Raw genomic sequence first — 26,346 nt, 5'->3', positions numbered from 1 at the left:
CAAATATTAACGACAGAAAGGCTTGACTGGACTTTTCCTTAATCCTGCTCCTGTCTATTTAAACGTGCATAAAGTTGATTACGTTTTACTGATTTCAATCTAAATCCATTTATGTAAATGAGCCACGCCCACAATCAGATAGTTCCTCCTCCCAAGAAAAGTATCACAAAACTCAACCTACTCTTGATTTCATGAGTCTTGGCTTCATCTCTTCTAATTAGCAGTACACCTTTTCAGAGAAGAATTGTTGATCATCTCCAGAGAAGGACTTAGAAAAATCAATAATTGAAATTACCTTTTTTTTTACTCCTTTTATTTTCTCCACCTCAAATCTTATTTGCTTTTTTACATTATTTTTTCCTTCATCTTCTCTGTATTTTCCCCTGTCTCATCCTTTTAAAACTGTTGATTTCTTTTGCATTTTTTTTCCTGTACAGAGGTATTCAAATTTATGTATAAATACCGTTATGGCCTGGGACAAGGAGAGGTGGGAGAGAGAGAGAGAGAGAGAGATAGTAGGATATAAGTAAAGGTGCAAATGAAAGACAGTAGTAACAAAAGCTTTCACCGGTTTGCTCCTAGACACAACTTTCAAACGGCGACTTTTTCCAAACCAGCACTTAAACAGGAAAAGAGAAGCAGATCACGAAAAAGGAAAAATTTTGACCGTCAGACATATCTGCTTAAAAGAACTGCTTAGAGCAGCAAAAACAAAACCGCACTAGCATCATTTAACAGACACACACACACAAATGCTTTCAAAACCCAAAAACAAACTGGTATGTTTCCAGTTTATCTCAAAAAATTAAATCTAACATTACACAAGCAAAGCTGGTCTATTTAGAGACCATCAAAAATTGCACAAGCTGACTATAAAAATAATCATCTTGGCGGGGTATTGGTTAAAGTTTTCAACTAGCAATAATCACGCCTCAGAAAAACTTCATAGGCTACGATACTGCCACTGCGCAAAGATAACACATCTGCTGCTGCTCTTAACCTGCTAGGAAACCAAAGGCAATCCTAAAGTAGGGTACAAAGCAAGAGTGCAAACTTTTTTGCAAAACAAACGTATCAGATGGAACCGAATGCTGAAGTTTTTCCAAATATTAACGACAGAAAGGCTTGACTGGACTTTTCCTTAATCCTGCTCCTGTCTATTTAAACGTGCATAAAGTTGATTACGTTTTACTGATTTCAATCTAAATCCATTTATGTAAATGAGCCACGCCCACAATCAGATAGTTCCTCCTCCCAAGAAAAGTATCACAAAACTCAACCTACTCTTGATTTCATGAGTCTTGGCTTCATCTCTTCTAATTAGCAGTACACCTTTTCAGAGAAGAATTGTTGATCATCTCCAGAGAAGGACTTAGAAAAATCAATAATTGAAATTACCTTTTTTTTTACTCCTTTTATTTTCTCCACCTCAAATCTTATTTGCTTTTTTACATTATTTTTTCCTTCATCTTCTCTGTATTTTCCCCTGTCTCATCCTTTTAAAACTGTTGATTTCTTTTGCATTTTTTTTCCTGTACAGAGGTATTCAAATTTATGTATAAATACCGTTATGGCCTGGGACAAGGAGAGGTGGAGAGAGAGAGAGAGAGAGAGATAGTAGGATATAAGTAAAGGTGCAAATGAAAGACAGTAGTAACAAAAGCTTTCACCGGTTTGCTCCTAGACACAACTTTCAAACGGCGACTTTTTCCAAACCAGCACTTAAACAGGAAAAGAGAAGCAGATCACGAAAAAGGAAAAATTTTGACCGTCAGACATATCTGCTTAAAAGAACTGCTTAGAGCAGCAAAAACAAAACCGCACTAGCATCATTTAACAGACACACACACAAATGCTTTCAAAACCCAAAAACAAACTGGTATGTTTCCAGTTTATCTCAAAAAATTAAATCTAACATTACACAAGCAAAGCTGGTCTATTTAGAGACCATCAAAATTGCACAAGCTGACTATAAAAATAATCATCTTGGCGGGGTATTGGTTAAAGTTTTCAACTAGCAATAATCACGCCTCAGAAAAACTTCATAGGCTACGATACTGCCACTGCGCAAAGATAACACATCTGCTGCTGCTCTTAACCTGCTAGGAAACCAAAGGCAATCCTAAAGTAGGGTACAAAGCAAGAGTGCAAACTTTTTTGCAAAACAAACGTATCAGATGGAACCGAATGCTGAAGTTTTTCCAAATATTAACGACAGAAAGGCTTGACTGGACTTTTCCTTAATCCTGCTCCTGTCTATTTAAACGTGCATAAAGTTGATTACGTTTTACTGATTTCAATCTAAATCCATTTATGTAAATGAGCCACGCCCACAATCAGATAGTTCCTCCTCCCAAGAAAAGTATCACAAAACTCAACCTACTCTTGATTTCATGAGTCTTGGCTTCATCTCTTCTAATTAGCAGTACACCTTTTCAGAGAAGAATTGTTGATCATCTCCAGAGAAGGACTTAGAAAAATCAATAATTGAAATTACCTTTTTTTTTACTCCTTTTATTTTCTCCACCTCAAATCTTATTTGCTTTTTTACATTATTTTTTCCTTCATCTTCTCTGTATTTTCCCCTGTCTCATCCTTTTAAAACTGTTGATTTCTTTTGCATTTTTTTTCCTGTACAGAGGTATTCAAATTTATGTATAAATACCGTTATGGCCTGGGACAAGGAGAGGTGGAGAGAGAGAGAGAGAGAGAGAGATAGTAGGATATAAGTAAAGGTGCAAATGAAAGACAGTAGTAACAAAAGCTTTCGCCGGTTTGCTCCTAGACACAACTTTCAAACGGCGACTTTTTCCAAACCAGCACTTAAACAGGAAAAGAGAAGCAGATCACGAAAAAGGAAAAATTTTGACCGTCAGACATATCTGCTTAAAAGAACTGCTTAGAGCAGCAAAAACAAAACCGCACTAGCATCATTTAACAGACACACACACACAAATGCTTTAAAACCCAAAAACAAACTGGTATGTTTCCAGTTTATCTCAAAAAATTAAATCTAACATTACACAAGCAAAGCTGGTCTATTTAGAGACCATCAAAAATTGCACAAGCTGACTATAAAAATAATCATCTTGGCGGGGTATTGGTTAAAGTTTTCAACTAGCAATAATCACGCCTCAGAAAAACTTCATAGGCTACGATACTGCCACTGCGCAAAGATAACACATCTGCTGCTGCTCTTAACCTGCTAGGAAACCAAAGGCAATCCTAAAGTAGGGTACAAAGCAAGAGTGCAAACTTTTTTGCAAAACAAACGTATCAGATGGAACCGAATGCTGAAGTTTTTCCAAATATTAACGACAGAAAGGCTTGACTGGACTTTTCCTTAATCCTGCTCCTGTCTATTTAAACGTGCATAAAGTTGATTACGTTTTACTGATTTCAATCTAAATCCATTTATGTAAATGAGCCACGCCCACAATCAGATAGTTCCTCCTCCCAAGAAAAGTATCACAAAACTCAACCTACTCTTGATTTCATGAGTCTTGGCTTCATCTCTTCTAATTAGCAGTACACCTTTTCAGAGAAGAATTGTTGATCATCTCCAGAGAAGGACTTAGAAAAATCAATAATTGAAATTACCTTTTTTTTTACTCCTTTTATTTTCTCCACCTCAAATCTTATTTGCTTTTTTACATTATTTTTTCCTTCATCTTCTCTGTATTTTCCCCTGTCTCATCCTTTTAAAACTGTTGATTTCTTTTGCATTTTTTTTCCTGTACAGAGGTATTCAAATTTATGTATAAATACCGTTATGGCCTGGGACAAGGAGAGGTGGAGAGAGAGAGAGAGAGAGAGAGATAGTAGGATATAAGTAAAGGTGCAAATGAAAGACAGTAGTAACAAAAGCTTTCACCGGTTTGCTCCTAGACACAACTTTCAAACGGCGACTTTTTCCAAACCAGCACTTAAACAGGAAAAGAGAAGCAGATCACGAAAAAGGAAAAATTTTGACCGTCAGACATATCTGCTTAAAAGAACTGCTTAGAGCAGCAAAAACAAAACCGCACTAGCATCATTTAACAGACACACACACACAAGTGCTTTTAAAACCCAAAAACAAACTGGTATGTTTCCAGTTTATCTCAAAAAATTAAATCTAACATTACACAAGCAAAGCTGGTCTATTTAGAGACCATCAAAAATTGCACAAGCTGACTATAAAAATAATCATCTTGGCGGGGTATTGGTTAAAGTTTTCAACTAGCAATAATCACGCCTCAGAAAAACTTCATAGGCTACGATACTGCCACTGCGCAAAGATAACACATCTGCTGCTGCTCTTAACCTGCTAGGAAACCAAAGGCAATCCTAAAGTAGGGTACAAAGCAAGAGTGCAAACTTTTTTGCAAAACAAACGTATCAGATGGAACCGAATGCTGAAGTTTTTCCAAATATTAACGACAGAAAGGCTTGACTGGACTTTTCCTTAATCCTGCTCCTGTCTATTTAAACGTGCATAAAGTTGATTACGTTTTACTGATTTCAATCTAAATCCATTTATGTAAATGAGCCACGCCCACAATCAGATAGTTCCTCCTCCCAAGAAAAGTATCACAAAACTCAACCTACTCTTGATTTCATGAGTCTTGGCTTCATCTCTTCTAATTAGCAGTACACCTTTTCAGAGAAGAATTGTTGATCATCTCCAGAGAAGGACTTAGAAAAATCAATAATTGAAATTACCTTTTTTTTTACTCCTTTTATTTTCTCCACCTCAAATCTTATTTGCTTTTTTACATTATTTTTTCCTTCATCTTCTCTGTATTTTCCCCTGTCTCATCCTTTTAAAACTGTTGATTTCTTTTGCATTTTTTTTCCTGTACAGAGGTATTCAAATTTATGTATAAATACCGTTATGGCCTGGGACAAGGAGAATATATATATATATATATATATATATATAGCAAAATACCTGCTCTTCGCAGCGATGTCATGTTGTAAAGAAGTTATGAAAAAGAAAAGGAAACATTTGAAAAATAACGTAACATGATTGTGAAAGTAATTGTCTTGTGTATTTGGCGGCAGCGTTACAAAGTTGTTTTCGTCTAGCTGCATTAGAAAATGTTACACGACATCTGACGCCTCCTTTTTACTGTTTTCTCACAGCTTGGATTGCTGCTGTCATAATGGGTTTGAGTCTATATATATATATATATATATATATATATATATATATATATTGTAAACTTGACCCGGACACAGACAGGCGGACATCTTGTTTCAAACCACCACACGTTTATTTACACTATTTACAAATATAATAACGGTCACACAGACCCAGTCACGTGCACAAACCCCAAATCCTGGCCACAATGCCTTTCTTCGGGCCGCCTCCACTCTCTTCTGCCTCGTCCTTCTTCCACCCGACTCTAGCCTCGAATGAATGGAGACGGCCCCTTTTATAGAGGACCCAGATGAGCCCCAGGTGTTCCCGGCAATCCTCTTCTGGCCACGCCCCAGCGTGGCGGAAGTGCCGGCTGTCCTCCTGGCTGCTCTCCAGGCGCCGTCATAAATCTTCCCCCCAGCACTTCCTGGTGTGGCGGAAGTGCTGGGGTAACAGGTCCCCAAGGCACTGGGGTGCCTCCTGGCGGTGACCACGGGCCCCTACAGGGAAAGGCTTCCATGCCCTTGACCCGTGGCCCCCAAAGCAACCCGGAAGGCAAACCCCACGTGATCCAGGCAGGGCTCTGAACCTCTTCCGGTCCCTCCTGGTGTCCCGGCCGGGTCATGGCCCCTGGCATCCCTGACAGTGCCCCACAGCCAGCGAAGACCACTCGTGGGTAAGAGTGACCCGTCCCGCGAGGGCAGCAGAGCCCCGAAACGGGTCCCTCTCGAGGATAGACGGGGTCCGGCCCCGCACTCCTAGCAGGGACAGTATGCGGAGACACAATCCGAGCACCAACCCATGGTGCATCCCTGCGCCTCGCACAGGTTGTGCTCCCCCCTTTTACCGGCACCCCGGGGCCTCCTCGATCGGCACCCCCTCCGAGACCTCCACACCCCTTTGTTCCGAGCCACTCGTTCCCCTGTAGGCTCCTCCAGCTGTGAGCGCACCTGCGCATCGGCAGAGAGATCATTCCGCAGACGGCCAGACATCAGAGGGCTGTTCCACCACGAAGGGGTTCCATCAGCTCGCCCGGGGTCCATCCCTACAAAAGAGAATACAGGGGCAGAACCGCTGCCAAAGCACCCATCTCGTGCCACACATGGGCAGCGTTCCCCCCTCCAAACACCCCGGCACTTGCCTGATCGGCACCCTCTCCGCGGCTTCCGTGTCCTCTCGATAATGGAACCGTCGGCACCGCCTGCTCTCTCTCCGCCGGCCTCAGGGATTCCCTCTGCTCCCTCAGAGGGCGGCCAGCCGTACGCGTGCACCCAGCAACGCGTCTCACCGTATTGGAGGAGGCGGCATCCAGCCGCTTAATCCTCTGTTCACTCTGGGACGCCATGACGGTTTGAGACTCCTTATGGAAAAGAAGGCGCCTCTGTCCCATCTGCGTCCCTATAGTGCGGCGCGAGACCGCAGCCGACTCGGGGCGGAGGGCGCTAGGACCCGGGGCACTTAGCAGCCCGTGTCCATTCAGCGTCCTCTCGACTCCCCTCGCCGCGCATACAGCCCGCGGCACCGCACCTCCTGTCGGAGGGCTGCTTACTCAGAACTGATCGTTATCATTACAGCCTTTTCAACAGACCCTCCCGTATGCTGTACGGAGTCGGCTGTACTCACCGTCTCCGCCGTACCTCTCCGGCTGGAGATTCCAGCGTCGCGCCATCCCGTTGTTGATCGAAACGTTTTCAGCGCCGAGAGTGCCTTCCTCTCCAATTCCAGCACCTCAGCCCGGAGGGCACGTAGCATCTGTAACACACGCTGCTCCACGGGCTGAAGGGACGCCTCCAGCTCCGCCCGAGCAGCCGGCAAAGACAGGAAGTTAACCGACGCGGAGCCTACCTGTCTGTCAGCCTCCAACGCCGGCCACTTCCTGTGGGCCTTCTCCTCCGGCCCAATCGGGTCTCCCCCCTGCCCGTGATGGACATTCCATTGGTCCCACCTCTCTGCAGTCATCGGCGGGCACACAAGACACACCGTCCAATCGCGTGCCTGTCAGGGGGAGGGACTTCTGGTCCGCGGCCATCTTGGCTCCCCTTCTGCGGTGGCGACGTGCTTGCCGGCAGCCTTGTTGTTGCCGGCTCCTTTTGAGCTGCAGCGTCTCCTCCTCCGCAGTCCTCGCGGCTGCCGCCGTCCTGCCGGAGCCCCGCAGACCAGCATGCGCCCGCCACTGACGCGGATCCGGGAGATCCCTGCCTGGAAAACAAAACACACGCCCGGCCCCCAAGGGCCGGCTGCCGATAGGCAGGGAACTCACCTCCCAGGTCCCGTCTAACCGAGGAAATGTCCTCGGCGTGGCCTCTCTGGACGCCATGCCGTCCCGGGCGCCTCCAGCAATGGCGCGGTCGTGGGAGCCCGCTGCCCTCCTCCCGTGCACGCCGCCCGCCCGCATCAGGGAATAACGGCCCTCCCGCGGACCCCTGGCGGTCCGTGGGGTTCCTTTATCCCGCGGGGCTGTGTGCACGCAGCCCCCGCGGTACGTGAGTGGGGTCCCCTGCTGCGCCGGGTCGTCCACAACAAATTTGTTATATACAGGTCCCCGCCTTGAAACAGGCGGAGCATCCTGCCGACTACGCCACATGTGAACTTGACCCGGACACAGACAGGCGGACATCTTGTTTCAAACCACCACACATTTATTTACACTATTTACAAATATAATAACGGTCACAAAGACCCCAGTCCATTTGGTCACACAGACCCAGTCACATTCACAAACCCCAAATCCAAAGTCCTGGCCACAATGCCTTTCTTCGGGCCGCCTCCACTCTCTTCTGCCTCGTCCTTCTTCCACCCGACTCTAGCCTCGAATGAATGGAGACGGCCCCTTTTATAGAGGACCCGGATGAGCCCCAGGTGTTCCCGGCAATCCTCTTCTGGCCACGCCCCAGCGTGGCGGAAGTGCCGGCTGTCCTCCTGGCTGCTCTCCGGGCGCCGTCATAAATCTTCCCCCCAGCACTTCCTGGTGTGGCGGGTCCCCAAGGCACTGGGGTGCCTCCTGGCGGTGACCACGGGCCCCTACAGGGAAAGGCTTCCATGCCCTTGACCCGTGGCCCCCAAAGCAACCCGGAAGGCAAACCCCACGTGATCCAGGCAGGGCTCTGACCCTCTTCCGGTCCCTCCTGGCGTCCCGGCCGGGTCATGGCCCCTGGCATCCCTGACAATATATATATATATATATACTAGCAAAATACCCAGGCAAAATGAAAAGCAAACATTTTAAAAATAACGTAAGATGATTGTTAATGTAATTGTTTTGTCATTGATATTGAGTGTTGTTGTCATATCTATCTATTTATATATATATATATATATATTTATATACATCTGTATATATATATTTATATATATCTGTATATATCTGTATATATATATATATATATATATATATATAGCAAAATACCTGCGATTGGCAGCGGAGAAGTAAAAAGAAAAGGAAACATTTTAATAATAACGTAACATGATTGACAATGTAATTGTTTTGTCATTGTCATGAGTGTTGCTGGCATATATATATAAATATATATATATATATACATCTACACACATATATATACACAGTTATATATATATACATATACACACATACATATATATACATACTGTATATACACATATACATATCTACATATATACTGTATATACACATTTATATATACAAATCTACATATATATATCCACATATATATATATATTAGGTGGGACTCGATTAAAAAATTAATCCAATTAATTAGAGGCTGTGTAAGAATTAATCTTGATTAATCGTATGTAATCGATATGTAAATTTGCCCCAAATCGCAAATGGTTTTTTTTAATTTAAAAGTGTTTTAGTGGACGACAGAATCAAATAATAGACATGTACATGAATATTGTAAACTGAAGCTGTTTTAATTTCTGAAAAAAAAAAGCCTTTAAACTGCATTTGAATTCAAAACAGAAACAAAAATATCATCCCTGGTTAAAATTGGGCAGACTTAAAAATAAAGTGGTAGTTTAAGTACTTTAAGTAGATTTTCAGAATAGTATTGTCTTTAAATAATAATAACCAAAATTTCAACATAAAGTGCAGTTTTTCTTCTTAAAAAATAAGTCAGAAACATAAAAGGTAATTTGACCAACTTAATCTTTAAACTCTGAGTAACCTTAGCCAAAATTATTTTGTACATTAGGCTAAAACAGTGTGATCATTGAACATTTTGTAATTAGATGTAATTAGAATTACTAACGGTCACGGAAGTCCAATGATTCCCAGTAAGAGCCACAAAGTCTGCTTTCTGTAATGCATCTAATTTTGCTTGCTTTTCATTGTGCACAAAACCATGCTTTTATCAAGGCTTCAGCTGGAAGTCGAAATGATCAGTCGTAGGAACGCGCTTTATTCCGACTCTAACATTTTTGTAGCTGTGATGTGTGCATCAGTGTAATGGATGTACCAGGAAATGATGCATTGACAAAAGTTCCCGCTTGCTTGGAATTGAAAGTGTGATTAAATGCGTTATTTTTTTAACGCTTATGGAGTACATGCATCAAAGCTTCTCAGCTGTGCTTGTGCTAATAAAGGGAAACATTTTAAAAATAACGTAACATGATTCTGCGTTAACCGAATATTTTTTCATACGTCCCAAACCAAGGAGATGCGAAGGTAAAATGAATCAGTAGCGCGCGTACATAGTCAGTACATCCCTCTCGGGAATCGAACCTCGAATGTCGGCATTAGAGGCTTAAGACTCTACAATTGAGCCACAGCATGTGGCTTGTCTATGCGAGAGTATATACTGTAGATAGGGGTATATATATACATTTAAATATATACCCGCGTATCGCAGTGGAGAAGTAGAAGTTATGAAAAAGAAAAGGGAACATTTTAAAAATAACGTAACATGATTGTCAATATACAGTAATTGTTTTGTGAGTGTTATTGAATGTTGCTGTCATCAAGGATTTGATTATCATTATTTCTTTCAATCAGGGTCGTATTTGTAGGATGTGTTCAAGTTACATTCCGTGTTTGTCAATCGTTGTAAAGATAAGAGGTTTCATTCATCGATTCGTTTCTTACTGCATCAATAAACAGCTCGTCTTCTTCTTTATCTGAGACCTGACACACTGCATGCACGGGTTTTTTTTACACTGTCTTCCTTTAGCGGGACATTGACTTTTTCCACCGTGTGCTTTGTTTCCGCAGTAGCTGCATTTATGAATATGCTTATCAGACGCTTCATGTTTTTTGCTGCCTTTTCAATTGTGTAATTCGGTTTTGTTCAGCTCTTTGGAACTGTTGCTTTTTATCTGTGCACTGCGTCAGTTCACGTGAGCCACTCGGTGTACTTGCATCGAAGGTTCCCAGCTGTGCTGGTGCCATCTCGTGCTATGTCCATAGCTTTATTTAATGTTACCTTAGTCCTGGCACTTAAAACTTTCTCTCGCAGTTTCGCTGAGTTTGTGTCAAACACCACCCTGACCATCTCATCTTCCTCTCCATAAGCACAGTTCTTCACCCGTGAATATTTACCCGTGGCAGTTTGCTATTGGATTGCCGCGGCAGCCTGTCTATGAACTTAATTTAAAGTGTAGGTTTACATCGTGCTTTGTTTCCGAAGTAGCAGAACTCGCTTCTTATTGTTTCGCTGCCTTCTCAATTATATAATGCATGTTTTCTTGAGCGCTTTTTTGAGGTCTTCCTGGTTTTCTATGTACTGCGTGATTACGTGGGAGGCGTGATGATGTCACACGAAACTCCGCCCCCACGGCATTGAAGCTCATCTCCATTACAGTAAATGGAGAAAAACTGCTTCCAGTTATGACCATTACGCGTAGAATTTCGATATAAAACCTGCCCAACTTTTGTAAGGAAGCTGTAAGGAATCAACCTGCCAAATTTCAGCCTTCCACCCACACGGGAAGTTGGAGAATTAGTGATGAGTCAGTGAGTGAGTGAGTGAGTCAGTGAGTGAGTGAGTGAGTGAGTGAGTGAGGGCTTTGCCTTTTATTAGTATAGATATACATACATATATACATATATATACACATACATATCTTCATATCTATATACATATATACATATGTATATACAGTACATATCTACATATACACATATATATATACATATCTATCTACATCATATATGCACACACATACATACATACACACACACAAATTATATATGTGTGTGTGTGTGTATGTATGTATGTATGTATGTGTGTATATATATATATATATATATATAATGTAGATAGATGTGTGTGTGTATATATATATATATATACACATATATACAAACATACACACAGGTATATACAGTATATGTATGTGTCTATATGTGTGTGTATAGCTTTGGTCACTGAGTGCAAGGGGAAAATAATAAAATTTAGTCTATAAGTTATTAAACAGTAAAACATTAACGTTTTAAGAAGTACAGGTACATTGAGCACTACTCGAGTGGTTGCGGGTAAACTACATTTTAAAAGACGGTATAACAGAACAGGTAAGTAGTACTAACAGAAGCTAAAATGTATATGGATCATCTCTCAGTAGTAGATCCATTTTGAAAGGCACTACACGACGGCTGTGGTATAGAAATTACATTTTCTATGTGAACATTCAAATTTATTCCTCTGGTAATGTGCCTTACCGGTATTACCAGCAATTAAAGAAAATTTGTTTTGTGTCCTCTGCAGTGTTAAGAGAGAAAGGCTTTGGTTTGGGATAAAAGGAAAAAAGGTGTAAAGAAAGGAAAGTTGCCTTTTTCTTTTATATAGTATAGAGAGATGTGTTCGGTGACGTTATGATCACCTTTTGGGGACAGTCGCGGTGGGTCTTGTGTAGACTGGTGAGCCGCCCCTGCCATTAAGCGGCTGTGATGGCACTGTCAGTCCTCCACTTGTGTGCGTGTCTTCATAATCCGAGCTGAGGACCTCATAATCGTATACGTGCAAAAGAAAGTGTGAATCGCCTTAATATTATTTTTCCGTGGTGTAGAAAAGGGGTCCCGTGTTTGCGCTTGTCTGGGCTATAGCTCAGGGGGAGGATGAAAAAAATTAAAAGTGCTCACTTTGACTTAAGGCAGAAGCACAGTCAGCGTCTCAAAGGCCGGCACAGCTATGCGCGCGCGCCGGCTGCTCGACTTTGCTGGGCAGGAGACCCCAGTTTTTGTACACACGTTCCACAAATGAGACACACGGGTTTAACGGCAATGTCAGTAAACATATACTCAGCCTCCCATCGGTTTTTAAAGGCTTTATGTTCAGAATCACCTTTTCTGTTTGGCATCGTGTGGGCTAGCTTCGCAATAACTTGCAGCCTCATAAGCTAGACTTGATTAACGCGGTAAGTGTTCGGCAAGGCAGCTGAAGCGCTGCATTATGGAATCTGTAGTTTATTGTGTTACCAGCGCTTCATATCCCCGGGCCATTAATAACAATAATACAGTATATAAAATGATCTTGTGGGCCTTGAGTTTGACACATATGGACTAAATAGAACTTGAAAAGAAATATTTTTTGGAATGTGATCGCGCAAGTCAGATCGAGTTGACACGCACTACAGTACATCGAGCCCGCGTGCTATTGTGGTTTTGCTTGTGTGCTTCAGTAAGTTACCGTCCCCTCTGTCTTACTTTTTTACCGTTCATCTAATGAATACACTGAGTATGGCTTTACCAAAACAATCATTGATCGCGAATAAAGTATCCATTATTCATAAAGCTTCAATTGATGATCTGTCTTTCTGCGTTAACTGCATGTGTTTTCATACGTCTCAAACTAAGGGGAATGCGAGGTTAAAATGAATCGAGAGAAGCGCGCGTACATACTTAATGCATCCCCTCGAATCGAACTCGGACGATGGGCGCTACAGGCGAAGGCTCTACTATTGCGCAACGGCGTGTGGTTTGTCTATTTGAGCGTAGCAGTGTAATTCGGTTTTTGTTCAGCACTCTGTGGAACTGTTGCTTTTTGTCTGCGGACTGCGTCAGTTCACATGAGCCGCTGAATATGGTTTTATATGTCACTCGCTCGCTTCTAATTGTTTCGCTGCCTTCTTAATTATATAATGCATGTTTTCTTCAGCGCATTTTGTAGCTCTTCCTGGTTTTCTACGTAATGCGTGATTACGTGAGAGGCGTGATGATGTCACACGAAACTCCGCCCCTCGAGCTCAACTCCATTACAGTAAATGGAGAAAAATAGCTTCTAGTTATAACCATTATGCGTAGAATTTCGAAATGAAACCTGCCCAACTTTTGTAAGTAAGCTGTAAGGAATGAGCCAGCCAAATTTCAGCCTTCTACCCACACGGGAAGTTGGAGAATTAGTGATGAGTCAGTCAGTCAGTGAGTGTGTCAGTGAGGGCTTTGCCTTTTATTAGTATAGATACTTTTATACCCTGGGACAAGGAGAAATGCAGAGAGAGAGAGAGAGAGAGACATAGTAGGATATAAGTAAAGGTGCAAATGAAAGACAGTAGTAACAAAAGCTTTCACCGGTTTGCTTCTAGACACAACTTTCAAACGGCGACTTTTTCCAAACCAGCACTTGAACACGAAAAGAGAAGCAGATCACGAAAAAGGAAAAATTTTGACCGTCAGACATATCTGCTGAAAAGACCTGCTGAGAGCAGCAAATACAAAACCGCACTAGCATCATTTAACAGACACACACACGAGTGGTTTTAAAACCTGAAAACAAACTGGTATGTTTTCAGTTTTTCTCAAAAAATTAAATCTAACATTACACAAGCAAAGCTGGTCTAGGAAACCAAAGGCAATCCTAAAGTAGGGTACAAAGCAAGAGTGCAAACTTTTTTGCAAAACAAACGTATCAGATGGAACGGAATGCTTGTTTTTCCAAATATTAACGACAGAAAGGCTTGACTGGACTTTTCCTTAATCCTGCTCCTGTCTATTTAAACGTGCATAAAGTTGATTCAATATCATCCACTTGCACCATACGTCACCGCAGTTTCAGACCCGCAGCGGTAGACCCGCAGTTGTAGACCCGGAAGTGACGTTTCAGGACTGACTTCGTAACATTACTTTCGGAAGGTCTCGGCAAGTAAGTCTTCTCCAAGTCAGAACTGACGTCACTGCAGTTTGAGAACGGAGAATTGGAAGATAACTTTTGGAAGGTTTCGGCAGGGTTTCTGCCATCACGTCGTGTCATACATCAAACTAAACAATACGGATCGTTTCTGTGAAATACACTATTAACATTTACGTTGTGTTCGGGTCTGTGGGAACCATTTAACATGTCGACAAAATTAAAATCGTTAAGATCTGTTTTATTTGAAAATAGTTTTTCGTTTACATTCATGAAACGAAATATACAATATAATTACAATGTTTGCACCACGTTAGATTTTAGTAAAACGTTAATAATAAAAGTGATTACATTTTTTAAAATGTACTATGAATGCGTGCAATATTGTTTTAAACCAATTAAGAATAAACATTTTAGCCAATCTAATATTTTTAAACATGTATGTGAAGAAAACGGCAATACGTTATACACTAAATTATGCTATATATTTATTGCCTTACATTGAACTTCTCTAGTTTTTATCACTTATTATTGTAAGCCAACAAAAAATATTATTAATAACCCTAATGTATTTATATAGCACCATTCCTATGCCCAAAATTCAGAAAGAACAAGACCAATATAACATTGGCTACAAATATCTCCACTAAATAAAGATAAATACAGGATATACAAAACATTCAAATAGAATAAAAGACAATAATCCAGACTAATATACAACATATAATACTACAACAAATTTTTGAACAAATAACATAATTTGTGATAAGGCAAACCCCGAGTACCTGGACAGATAGAGGGGGTAAACCGAAAGGGCAGAATGTCAGGTCTGTTTAATGTCTTCCTAAACGAATGAGTTAAAAACAAATGAATGGAGTCAGCTGATGTCATTAATTTTGGGAGGTCATTCTACAGTCAGGGCGCTATATACAGCTGAAGGCCCTGCTGTCACCCACAGAGTGCAGGTTAATGGGGGGCACAGAATGAGAGGACCTCAGTGGGCAGGTCAATAACAGAATTTGATATTCCATCCTGTAAGACACAGGGACCGGTGAAGGTGCAGCAGGATAATAATAATAATTCATTACATTTATATAGCGCTTTTCTCAGTATGGCTGGGATGTGCTTGCTGTCGATGGTCCATGTCAGGACTCTTGCAGTTGAGTTTTGAATCAGCTGGAGCTGTGATATACAGTAAGATTAGAAGGGGCACCTTCCAGTAGTGACTTATAATAATCAATGCTGGATGTGATAACAGCAGGGACAAGATTTTCACCATTAGAAAAGGACGGGAATGAGCAAACATAAGAAATGTGACACAGGTGGTAGTTTCTTAATGTGGCTTACATGGCTGAAATAAGAAAAGGAGGAATCAAAGTGACACCGAGATTCTTTGCAGTAAAAGAAGGTCTGATGAGATCATCACCCAGAATGGTTGAAGAGGAGCTTGTTTTCTTAAGTTCTTAAGTTGCACTTTAGTGCCGCTTTGCAGGAGATAAGTTATGTTGCAATTTAATTTTAAAGAGTTTTGCTCTGTTCAGGTTTTAATTTTAACTTAATTTCACTGAAGCAAATTGTGAGCTGAGAAGGCTGTGATGAAGCGTCACTTTTAACATTGAAACAGATCTAAACATCATCTGCATAAAAATGATAAGCCAGTCCAAAGCTACAAATAACTTGCTCAAAGGGAAGCACAGAGGATGTTATTTCATTAACAAGGGGAAGTCAGATGGAGGAACTCCTGTGAGAAATGAAGGCGTGAGGGTTACCCTGGACATGACATAAGCTGCATGGCCACAACGCCATATGCAATAACTTTTACTTTTACACAAACTGGGACAGGAGCTCCTTAAGATGAAGGTAACAATGCTTAGCTCAATAAGGAAAAATAAGCCAGAGCTCCCATCTCAACTGCTGGCCACACAGAATAGGCCAGTGAAGACCTTCACGTTTGTCTAAACAAATGACACATCCTTGGTGCACAATGTGACCTGCACAGAGAGAGGAGATTCCATGGCCAGAAATGATAATGGACGCCAATTCTACAAAAAGAGAGAATTTAGACAAAACATTACGCAGGATGCTGGCCAAAGGCAATTTTTTCAACATATTGAACATCTCATAAAAAGTACTTTTGTCATCTGGGCAACCTTGAACCGAGGCTGGAACAGGGAGAAGACAGAGCCTTCTTGAGGAGCAGGGTAAACCATTGGTGACACCTCACATGCTACTGGGACGACATGTGCCAAAGACCCCAGCATGTACAGCCATTGTGTCGATTGAACAGTCCAATCCACAGAGGAACCAGTGATGGTACCTGTAGTGTGTATGCATAATGAGTGTGTTTGTGTTTCTCACTGTGTGAACTGTACAGTTATTACAGTATTGTGTAGAAAATGAAAATATTAAGTTCTGCTTGATAAACAAATAGAATGTGATCAGAGGGTGAAGAGTAAACAGGTTATTTATTTACATTGCTTGTTAAAATAAAGTGACCATCTGATTTAAAAAAAAAAAAAAAAGTCCCAATAGTTCATACGTAGAAAAAATTTAATCATAAATTGAGATTCAACACAATTCTTTCATGCTTCTCAAAGAGAAATTAAAATATGATGTTTGTAAACTACTGTATTTGTGAAGGACTGAAGTGTGAGGCTATCTAAAACTACCATTGAGTGTACTTCAGTAACGTGTGTAGTGACTTAGAAAACCACAATATTACATTATTGCACAGCAGCATCTTCATAATGTCCAAGACCTCAAATCTTTCACTGCTGTACCAAAATAATGTTCGGTCCTCCAAGGAAACCCTCAAAAAAACACTACATTATCTCCAAAAGGAGACATTTTTACTAATTTTCGTGTTTGTTCCGTGAAGTATTTTTAAAAAATATTTTAAAGGAGCCTTTAGATAGCACTAAGTGGGCTTTAAATGAGCAGTAGACCCAAAAAAAGACTTGCAGTTAAATTGTTTATTTTCAAAAACTACCCACCATCAAAGGAAAACAGAAAAATCAAAGTATGATAAACTGAAATCAACAGAGTATTAATGCACAATAAAATACAAGTAACAATCAATGTAGCAACAGACAATAATTATACTGATTCATTAAATATGCAGTTTACTTTAAGTTTCATTTTATCCCGACATTCCCGAGTGAAAAGTTCCATATCATCCTTAAACTGTAAAATAAATATAAAGGGTTCTTAAGCCAAAATTAAATCTTCAGTTTCGATTGCATCGTTGATTTCCTGGAGAGCTCGGCTTTGGTCCTCCTCCTCCATCTCCAGAAAATGGGGCTCAGGCACGGCACCTCTGAACAACTGTCTATGTTGGAGCAACCATTTTACTGCAGTGTGGAGGTCCCTTTTTATTAGTGGTTCCTTTAGATAAAGACCACAAAGAGAATTAAACAAAACATGTATTTCTACATGCCTATTTAAATAATATTAGATATTACATACAGTATATACCTCCTCACTGCTCTGGGTCTCATTCACACTCTCCAGTGCCCCTTTAGTGAACGCCTTTGTCCTGTAAGAAATATTCACATGTGAGAGAGAGAGAGAGAGGATACATTTCAACAGCAAAATTCTCCAATAGAATAAAGCACCACCACCTCCTGATCAAGGGTAAATCACACTGCCATGCAGATGGAAAAAACAAAGTACATTAAAACCAGTAACAGATATTAACAAATAATCAGAGACATAAGTGAAAGCTTACAGCTGTGAAGTCAAATGGCGCATCCAAGACAAGGTGCAGAGCATACTGTGGAGCACACAAAAGAATTATCTTAAATTAATATTTAATCTACTTGCATACAGTACAGTGCACACTCTGCTTATTGCAATTTATTTATAGTGATTCTAAAGAATTCCCAACCTAAAAAATAAGATTCTTTGATTTTCTCACCATCAACATGAATACTCCACAATCCACTGACCCAACCAACTGCTGTGGAAGATTCTGAAATTGAAATGGATTCATATCACCTACTGCAAGTTACAAAAGAATGTCCATTACTTGTAGTCCTGTCAATGACATTCCTATAAACTAACCTTGTTTTTAATTAGTATCCATGTGCCTGAAGATATTCGTTTTGTCATGTTACTGTAACAAAAACAAACAAACAAGTCTTACACATACAAATGTAAATATCCAATATGTGCTGATATTTAGGTAGAGTAAGAAAATCTTGATGTAAGCAGAATATAAGCACAACTTCTTAAAGTAGGCATGTGTTATCAATATTAATGTGACTGTATTTTGCATATACGGGTTGGAAAATGGATGGATGGATAACTTAAATATTTATAATATACACTTGAATTAATAAAAAAAAATTGCAATGCTTATAAACTTAAAAAGTAAAATAATATCAACCTCATTGTTTTAAATATTATATGTACACACAAATTGGTGATCAAAATTAGAGAACATTTATGAACACTTATTTTTTTTTAAATATTGTTAATCTTCATTATTCAAAATTTGAATGATTAGTAAACTGTGGGTATTATCACTGTTGTACTACTTACAAAATATTCAAGGCACTTGATTTTGATCACTGCGTTACCGACAAAATAGACAACAGTATCCATTGTAGCAGAAAGTAAGATTAGAACTAAAATTTTTGGAGGGTTACAGTTTTTAATAATTGGTGTCATTGTAAAGCTGAAATATTCTAGAAATCACAGACTTGGAACGACAGCTTCTCTTGCAATGGCTGAAATGGTTAGACAATTTGCCTTCATTTGGACAACCTGCTGTCACAAGGTTTCAGTCACTTTTGATTGGCTTGCCATCTTGCAAGGTAATTAGCAGTGCTGCCAAATATATAGGGCTTGTCAGATAATTAAGGAAATTAGCACCAGGTGTTAGAGTAACAACAGTATCTATGATGTATCTGAAAGTATTCTCTAATTGTGATCATAATTTTTCAAATTTCTCATTTAAGTTTTTTTTATATTATGCTTTGAATATGTTTAAATGATGAAATACACCTAAAATCTGCCCTTCTATTCCAGTTAGGATAGCTTCCATTAGGTATAAGCAGTGACTCTGAAATTTAGGGAAGTGTAAGCTGATTTTGATTGAGATTATATATATGATAGACAAAGAGATAGACAGACAGATAGATAATGTATTGTGTGTGTGTTTCTATCTTCTAAACCCACTTTATCCTGAACAGGGTTCTGGGTGATCTAGAGACAATCCTATAAAGCATGGCCTAAAAGGCAGGAACAAACTGAACAGAGCCTCAATCTATTGCAGGGTGAATTTGCACATGCACGCACACACGCACACACAAAAGTATGTATACTATATACTGTATATGTGCATAGTATTGTGCTAAAGTCAAAGAATTTTTTAAACAAAATATGAACAGTTTCTGCAAGTATATTGCGAATTCCCATATTATATATACTGTATATGCATAAATACTATTCAAAATGCACACATACATGTATATATACACAATATGCATGTTAATAGACACACACAAAAACATTAAGAACTGCTATTAACATCATGCAAAACAAAAAAAGAATGAAAATTTGAACTCCATGCAAACTCTAAACTTTGAACAGCGAACCTTGAACAGGTTCCAAACTATTAAACTTAAGCAACCTGAAAAGTGTCAAGTATCGACCATCTCCCAATCCACAAGGATTGGCTGAATCAAGAAAGAACATTTGCCTGTGTGATTGAAATAATTGCTTTAAACAAAAATAAAGGTTTGGGGACCATCCCCATATATTGTCGGCGAGACAATAAGCAAAAAAAAGATGTTGATTCAAAGTCTTGAATTACAGTGAATACATAATTTAGACAAAATGGCGTTTATATGTAAAAGAAAAAACATGTGACAGGAAATGGTTGGCAGTCTGAAGCTTTACAGGAAGTGACGTCATCAGAGTTGGCCGGAAGTGACGTCATCAGGGATGGCCGGAAGTGACGTCATCGCGACCATCTTGAAAACCCGAAAGTTGATTTATTATTTCCCGTCTTGGTTTCTGTTGGCAAAAAGAGTTCAGGTAAGCACCACGTGACAACCCCTTATCTCGCGATGTTTCACTCACCTTTAGGCTCTCTGACTGCCTCCTAATTGCACATGTGTGACACCTGTCTTTAGGCTTCATGACCTGTGAAACACATTTTGAATATTTTTGAATGTAGAAATAATCACTTCAGAGGGGAATAAACATTAATCTCCACAAATTTAATTACACAATACATGAAGAAGTTAATACATACACATAGCATCCAATGACCAGGCTTCCAAGCAGGAAAAAGCAGATAATCCTTGAGCGCAATATTATTCTGGAAGTCATTTAAAACATGAAATATTAATGATCTTGACAAGTTATTTGCTCATGCTTTATTGTTAATTGATGCAGAATGTTTTTGTTAACTTACTGGAAATGATAAAAAAGGATCTTGATTAAGTGGTGGTAGCCACGTAACCACAACATATGCATCAACTGCCAGTACATCTTTCCCCTACAAAATTCCACACAATTCAGAGTTAACAAAAGCAATATGGTGTGTTTGTGTGTAACTGTTTGTTAACTAAAACCCACCTGTACATCAGCCACCAATGTGATTGCTTGCAGGCAGCTATTTGCAATCTAGAATAGTTGTAAAAGTAACATACTGGTGTTACACATACATATAAAAACATTTCCATAACCTTTGTTTATAGTGTAGACTTACTGTTGCCTCTAGCTCTTCATTGTGACCCAAAGTCCAGAAGTCCTTTCGCTGGAGAGCAATGTTCCCAACTTCAGCCACTTTCTCTTCTGGGTCATTCTTGCCTAAAATCCAATCAAGCTTAAAGACAACAGAAATATATAATTAAACAAAAAAAAATTAAGTATAACTGCATTAAACAGTTAAACAACAAAGCACTGAATTAATAATCTATGTAGTAGAACATACCATTTTTATTTGTTCATTGCTTGGCTGACAATCCCAGCAAGTTCTACTGGCAGACAGGTCTTGAATTCGATACACAATCGGGTATTCTGTTGTGACAGACAAATGGAAAATTCATTTTAATTTAAAATACCTTCTTTAAAGTTACATTATATTTTGTAGAAACACTTACCTTTAGTAGAGGCAGTCTTAACATTTATCAGAACAGGGTTCTCCTCTGATTTGGTTTCAATAATCAAAAAGCAAACAAACATAAAAAAGATAGAGTGTGAATCAGAAGACATAAACTTACATCTTGCAATAAGCAGCAAAAACACACCTCTTGCAACTGTTGCAATGTTAGCAAGGGAAGAGGTCCTGTCCATATCAGGATTTGTTTCCTCTGGATGCACATCTGGATTTCCTGTTTCAATACATATATCACAACGTGAAAATGAACATGTAAGTAAACTAGACAGTAGGAGCACTCAAATCCCGTCTTTTAAACAAATAAAAATAAATTAAAATTTCACAGTAGTTTTACATGTTGAAAAAATGATGTCAAAAACAATATTACCCAACATGGCCAGTCCATGAACATTCATCACCATTTCAGACCCAAAAGTCTTGTTTAGCCTGTTTAAAATGTTGTTGTTCCTGTTTTGATTGTAGTGATGAATTATGTTCCTCATTTGAAAGAGATGGGTTGATGGCATTGTCATATTCAAGAAGTAGTTGTTTTTTCTCATCTTAGCAAACAGTTGTTCAGCAACCTGACTATTCACCCTCCCAGCTAGCTGTGGTACCAAGGTGAGTTTCCTCAGGATATCCCTACGGTCTTTGGTATTGCTCTCATGAAATCTATCATACAGTGCATAATGATCAGAAGAACCTGTTGTGGGATGACCATCTGGATCTGCCATTATCTTTTTAGTGTTCAGCCAAGGTAGGGACACTTTCAGCTTTCCGCATGCGGCCAGTGCTAGGCTGCTTTCAGTAGGTTCAGCTAAACGTCCTTCAAATGGAGAGAAGGGCAGCTTTTCTGGTACCCTGAGATTAGTATGTGTGGCAAGACCCCTGGCAAAGTCATAAATGACCACATTCGGCATGTGTTTCCATGACAGCAACAAATCAGCAAAGTCACGAGGGCTCTCAGCTCGCAGATTACATTTAAGGCTGTAAACAATCCCACATGGACACATGATTACTGCCCAGCCACCTAACAGAAAGAAGTCATTTAGATTGTTACATTTTCAAAATAATACCCAGTAATAAAATATACTACAGTACACATTAACTTTGCTAAAGTTATTTCAAAGTTAATTTATTCTGTTCAATGCAAGAAATAAATAAAAGACTACACTTGGTGTAATACTTACCAGAGACTGCCCAAATTTTTTGAAATATTTTATCATACATTTGCCTAGACTTCATTTCATTCAATAGTCTAAGTAGCAGGTCACTACGTGATCCACTGGAATCCAATCCACACTCTTTACACAATTTTCTTATCACTTCAACCTATCAAAGACAGTTTGTAAGTGTGTAACCTGGGAGATTAAAAAATAGATTTTTTTTTTCAGTACTCAAAAAAAAAAAAAACACCTTCTGCTTGAAAAGTTCATCTATAAGCCTGTCTTCTGAAACCGAAATTTCAGCAGCCTCTGACAAAGACTTTGGAGAATGAATCTTTTCAAATTCAGTATTCACCACAACATTCGAGCGCCGAGTCCTCCTGCCTATCCGAGGAGCCCAAAAGTGAAAACCTGGTGGTACTGCAAAGGGATTACATCTTCCACCTAAATCAAAAGTATTACAGATAATCAACAGGTAGGAGAGCAAACAGGTGCCATGTGCAGTCTAGTATTTGTAATGAAATGGCCAAGACAACATACTTACTGATAACAAATCCACGACAAATCATTTCCTTGGACAATGCATCCCGAAAAGTTTCCAAATCAACCTCTCCTCTGAAATTCTCTGGTGGTTTTTTTATATCATTTACTAAAAATAAAGGATTTATGTTTTATTTTGACAAGTCAATAATGGCTTAGGTGTGGTAAAGTGATTGTGCTGTGAATTAACATTGAAACAGTAATACCTGATATCTTGAAAACACCTTTTTTGTGCAAATCCATTACCACCACTGGGGGATGATCACCACAAGTGACACACGAGTACTTATACTCATGATCCGTAAGGGCCTCAAAATGTAAATAGCCATGCAGCACTGTCTCCGATGGTGGAAACTGCACACCTGCTGTGAGTTGTAAATATTCAACAGCTCTGCTCACTGCACTATGGACCTAAAACAGGAAATTGAAAATGACCCCTCGCTCTATAATTGATTTACACACTTCATACTGTATGCATCTTTCATTACATGTTGCAACAATATCATGAATTAAGGGTTACACATGGCAAAACATGTCACTTATGTTTTAAAGTGAAAGTCAGCTAAATAATCAAAGCAACTATAAAACTGGTACCCAGGTTTTGGTTACTTAATAAGATTCAGAACTACAAAAAGACAAGGTAACCTGGAGAAGGTTTCTCAAGGTCAGGCATAATGCCAAGTCAAGAATAATGTAATCGTTGAAATTGTGGAGGTGGTCTTTCCACTCTTGGTAGCGGTAGAACATTCCACACTGTGGGCACTGCTTGCAGTAAGTGGAAATATCTAAAAGATAAAAAAAAAAAAATAGCATAGACAATTTTTGCAAAATGATAAAAGGATTAGGAATTTGATACTTGCCTTCAATAATGCACCAGTTGGTCAGTATTTTTGCCTTTCGTGTAATCAGCATAGGGTCACTAAGTGGGACAATGCTGGGGCATCTCTGGCACATTGTTTCTTCCGGAAAAAGGTTCTTTGGATAGTGCCTGTAAGCTGTTGGTACACACAAATCCTTTGGCAGGGCAGCAGGTATCTTCTTGTTCCTCAAAATATAAGTCACTATACTCTCAAGCCCCACACCTTTTGGAGGATAAACAGAATGGTCATCTTTCACATTACTTTCTTCAAAAGAACAGAGTTGCTCTTTTGCTTGCAGTGCTTCCTCTGTACTAATAACGGTCCTGAAAAGTTCACGGTGGGTCTCAAACAAGTGCCATTTGGCAATATATTTGTGAATGCAAGATCGCCTTAATCTGGCACATGGACAGTGCCAGGTGTTTAACTTTGCATCATAAACAACAATGACATGTCCCAAGCGGCTGTAATAGGACATAGATGGTTCATAGACTGAAATGCATTTTTTTGTTTGTGGTATTCCAATTGTCGTGATAACGGACAGTGGAACCCTGTTGGTGTTCGCAAGCTGCTGTCGAGCAAGGCAGGTCTTCTTCTTTTCTTCACTAAACCACTTTGCACTCACCATCTCCGACAGTACCTTCTCAGACAGCGAAACGGTCTTGGCCAAAGAAGCACAGTAACTAACTGACCTGATGTGTTTGCAGTGATAAGATACAAGACCACTCCTTTGTGCTACTTCCATATTGATCTGGCATTCATTGGACTCGCATAACACAGTGTGAACTTCCCCCCATGTTTTACACTGTACATGAAGTGGTATGCTATGCCCTTTAAATGTCTTCATAACAGCAAAAATGCCATTTTTCCCATCAATGCATTGACTGGTAAGATGGCATTTAGCATTGATGTCTTGTGTTTTTTGCTCTGTGTGTTTGCGGTCAATATGTTTTTTCAAGTTCCATTTATTAATTTGAACATTGCATATTGGGCACCTCATTCTGACCACTGCACGCAAACGAACCTTTCCTGTGTAAACTATGGTTGTGGGTGGAACGGTCACTGTGGCACAGGCAGTTGGTGGAGTCTCCAAGGCTGGTGGAACAGTAACTGAGGCAGTGGCACTTGGAGTTTCCAGGGGTGGGGGTGCAATCATTGTGCCACTGGCACTTGGTGGAGTTTTCAGGGTTGGTGGAACAGTCATTGTTACACTGGTAATTGGTCGGGTTTCCAGGGTTGAAGATGGTGCTTTGGTGGTCGAAAAAGCATTCTGTTTACATTTACAAACAAGCAAGTGATTTTCAAAGTCACTTCTCCTAAATATTGTAGTCTGGCAGTAGGGGCAGTGATAATGCTGTGATGGTCTGCAGCCTAAACCACATCTGTGGATGGCAAAACCTAAAATGTGTAACAGTATAAATTGTTATTATGTACTGTAGAATACCGAGATAAAAGTATATGCACCAGTACTGGACATACATTAAAAATAAACTCTCAAATGAACTTACCTTCATGGAGAACTGCCTTCTTGAAATGACTCTTCAAATGTTTTTTTTAATTTTTCCAGTTTGGAGGGCTTAAAAACATTACCACTACAAAAAGGACAATGGAACAAGGTGCAACATCTGTTGCATTGAGTCAGCAGTGGTACTGACTCTCCCAATTGAATAGTTATGTGTTTCTATAAAAATGACAAAAAAGCAGGATGGCTTTAGCAAGTTTAAATTCTGTATCTACAGTAATCACTCACAATACTAAATAACTTTTAATCAAGCAATCAACTTTGAATTATTTTGTGCATTTTACAATTAGTATTGTCACAAAGCAGCTTTAACTATTTCCAGGCCTTAAACCTGGAGACAAAAATCTTGGTGTCAGTACCAGATTATAATTGAACAAAATAAAAAATGGTCTGTTTTGTTTTACACGAATTAAAAATAATATAGCAAGTTTAAAAAGAAAAGACAAAGGACAAATAGGAATGTAGATTCATTGTAAATTTTACTTATTGGACTAACTAAGCAAATATATTTTTATCCTAGATTTGAAGGCTGACAGACTGTCAGAATCTCAAACACTTTGGCAGGGTTGTTCCTAAAACAGTGTGCTTTACAAACTACTGTTTTATTTCCAGCAACAGCTTTTTTTTTATTCTAGAGACAACATGATATTCCACTTCCTGTAAGAGTGATTGTAAGGAATTAAAAGGTAACTCAAATATTGAGATCCTTAACTATGCAAAGTGATACATGTGATCACCAGTACCTAATAATTCAATACAAAATACAAAATTTGCAGAAAGAAAATATAAAGAAAGCAAAACAAGGGTGATATATACTGTTCATATTTCCTGGCTCTTGTAAGCTCTTCAGCCACTGTATTTTGAACTAAATTAAGTCTGTTATCAGCCACAAAGCCTTATGGTGATCCATGTAGAAGTAATAAAAGCACGGATAAGTTATTTAGCATCATGGAATGTTAGCATAATCTAAGTTTTGCAATATTTCTT

At 39.6% G+C, this 26,346-nt stretch overlaps 1 protein-coding gene and 4 non-coding genes across 5 annotated transcripts; all 5 read right to left on the bottom strand.

The window, feature by feature from the left end:
- Nucleotides 1–835: 835 nt before the first annotated feature.
- LOC120536115 lies at nucleotides 836–976 on the bottom strand. Its single transcript, XR_005635021.1, has one exon. It is a non-coding gene; the product is annotated as a U4 spliceosomal RNA (small nuclear RNA).
- A 959-nt stretch (nucleotides 977–1,935) lies between these two features.
- On the bottom strand, nucleotides 1,936–2,075 carry LOC120536127. Its single transcript, XR_005635033.1, has one exon. It is a non-coding gene; the product is annotated as a U4 spliceosomal RNA (small nuclear RNA).
- A 962-nt stretch (nucleotides 2,076–3,037) lies between these two features.
- On the bottom strand, nucleotides 3,038–3,178 carry LOC120536114. Its single transcript, XR_005635020.1, has one exon. It is a non-coding gene; the product is annotated as a U4 spliceosomal RNA (small nuclear RNA).
- A 963-nt stretch (nucleotides 3,179–4,141) lies between these two features.
- LOC120536113 lies at nucleotides 4,142–4,282 on the bottom strand. Its single transcript, XR_005635019.1, has one exon. It is a non-coding gene; the product is annotated as a U4 spliceosomal RNA (small nuclear RNA).
- Nucleotides 4,283–19,743: 15,461 nt separating this feature from the next.
- Nucleotides 19,744–25,323, bottom strand: LOC120534878. Its single transcript, XM_039762393.1, has 16 exons — nucleotides 23,841–25,323; nucleotides 23,626–23,765; nucleotides 23,187–23,391; nucleotides 22,985–23,089; nucleotides 22,691–22,884; nucleotides 22,465–22,606; nucleotides 21,663–22,304; nucleotides 21,426–21,509; nucleotides 21,279–21,323; nucleotides 21,110–21,195; nucleotides 20,885–21,001; nucleotides 20,752–20,799; nucleotides 20,588–20,671; nucleotides 20,426–20,491; nucleotides 20,283–20,313; nucleotides 19,744–19,844 (listed from the first exon to the last, which is right to left on the bottom strand). The coding sequence occupies exons 1-16, from the start codon at nucleotides 25,039–25,041 to the stop codon at nucleotides 19,744–19,746; spliced, it is 3,291 nt and encodes a 1,096-aa protein (XP_039618327.1). The 5' UTR covers nucleotides 25,042–25,323.
- Between the last annotated feature and the right edge of the window lie 1,023 nt (nucleotides 25,324–26,346).

This window comes from Polypterus senegalus, chromosome 9 (assembly GCF_016835505.1).
Source record: "Polypterus senegalus isolate Bchr_013 chromosome 9, ASM1683550v1, whole genome shotgun sequence".
Lineage (NCBI taxonomy): Eukaryota > Metazoa > Chordata > Cladistia > Polypteriformes > Polypteridae > Polypterus > Polypterus senegalus.
This window is presented reverse-complemented; position numbering and strand designations above follow the sequence as displayed.

Bases quoted from the DNA above. Each gene is read 5' to 3' on its own strand.
- LOC120534878 (XM_039762393.1), bottom strand. From the start codon at position 25,041: ATGACTGTTCCACCAACCCTGAAAACTCCACCAAGTGCCAGTGGCACA. The intron at 23,090-23,186 runs GTATTACTGTTT...CTTTATTTTTAG, and splicing joins AGGTGTTTTCAAGATATCAG to TAAATGATATAAAAAAACCA. The intron at 20,672-20,751 runs GTGGGTTTTAGT...GGAATTTTGTAG, and splicing joins CATTGGTGGCTGATGTACAG to GGGAAAGATGTACTGGCAGT.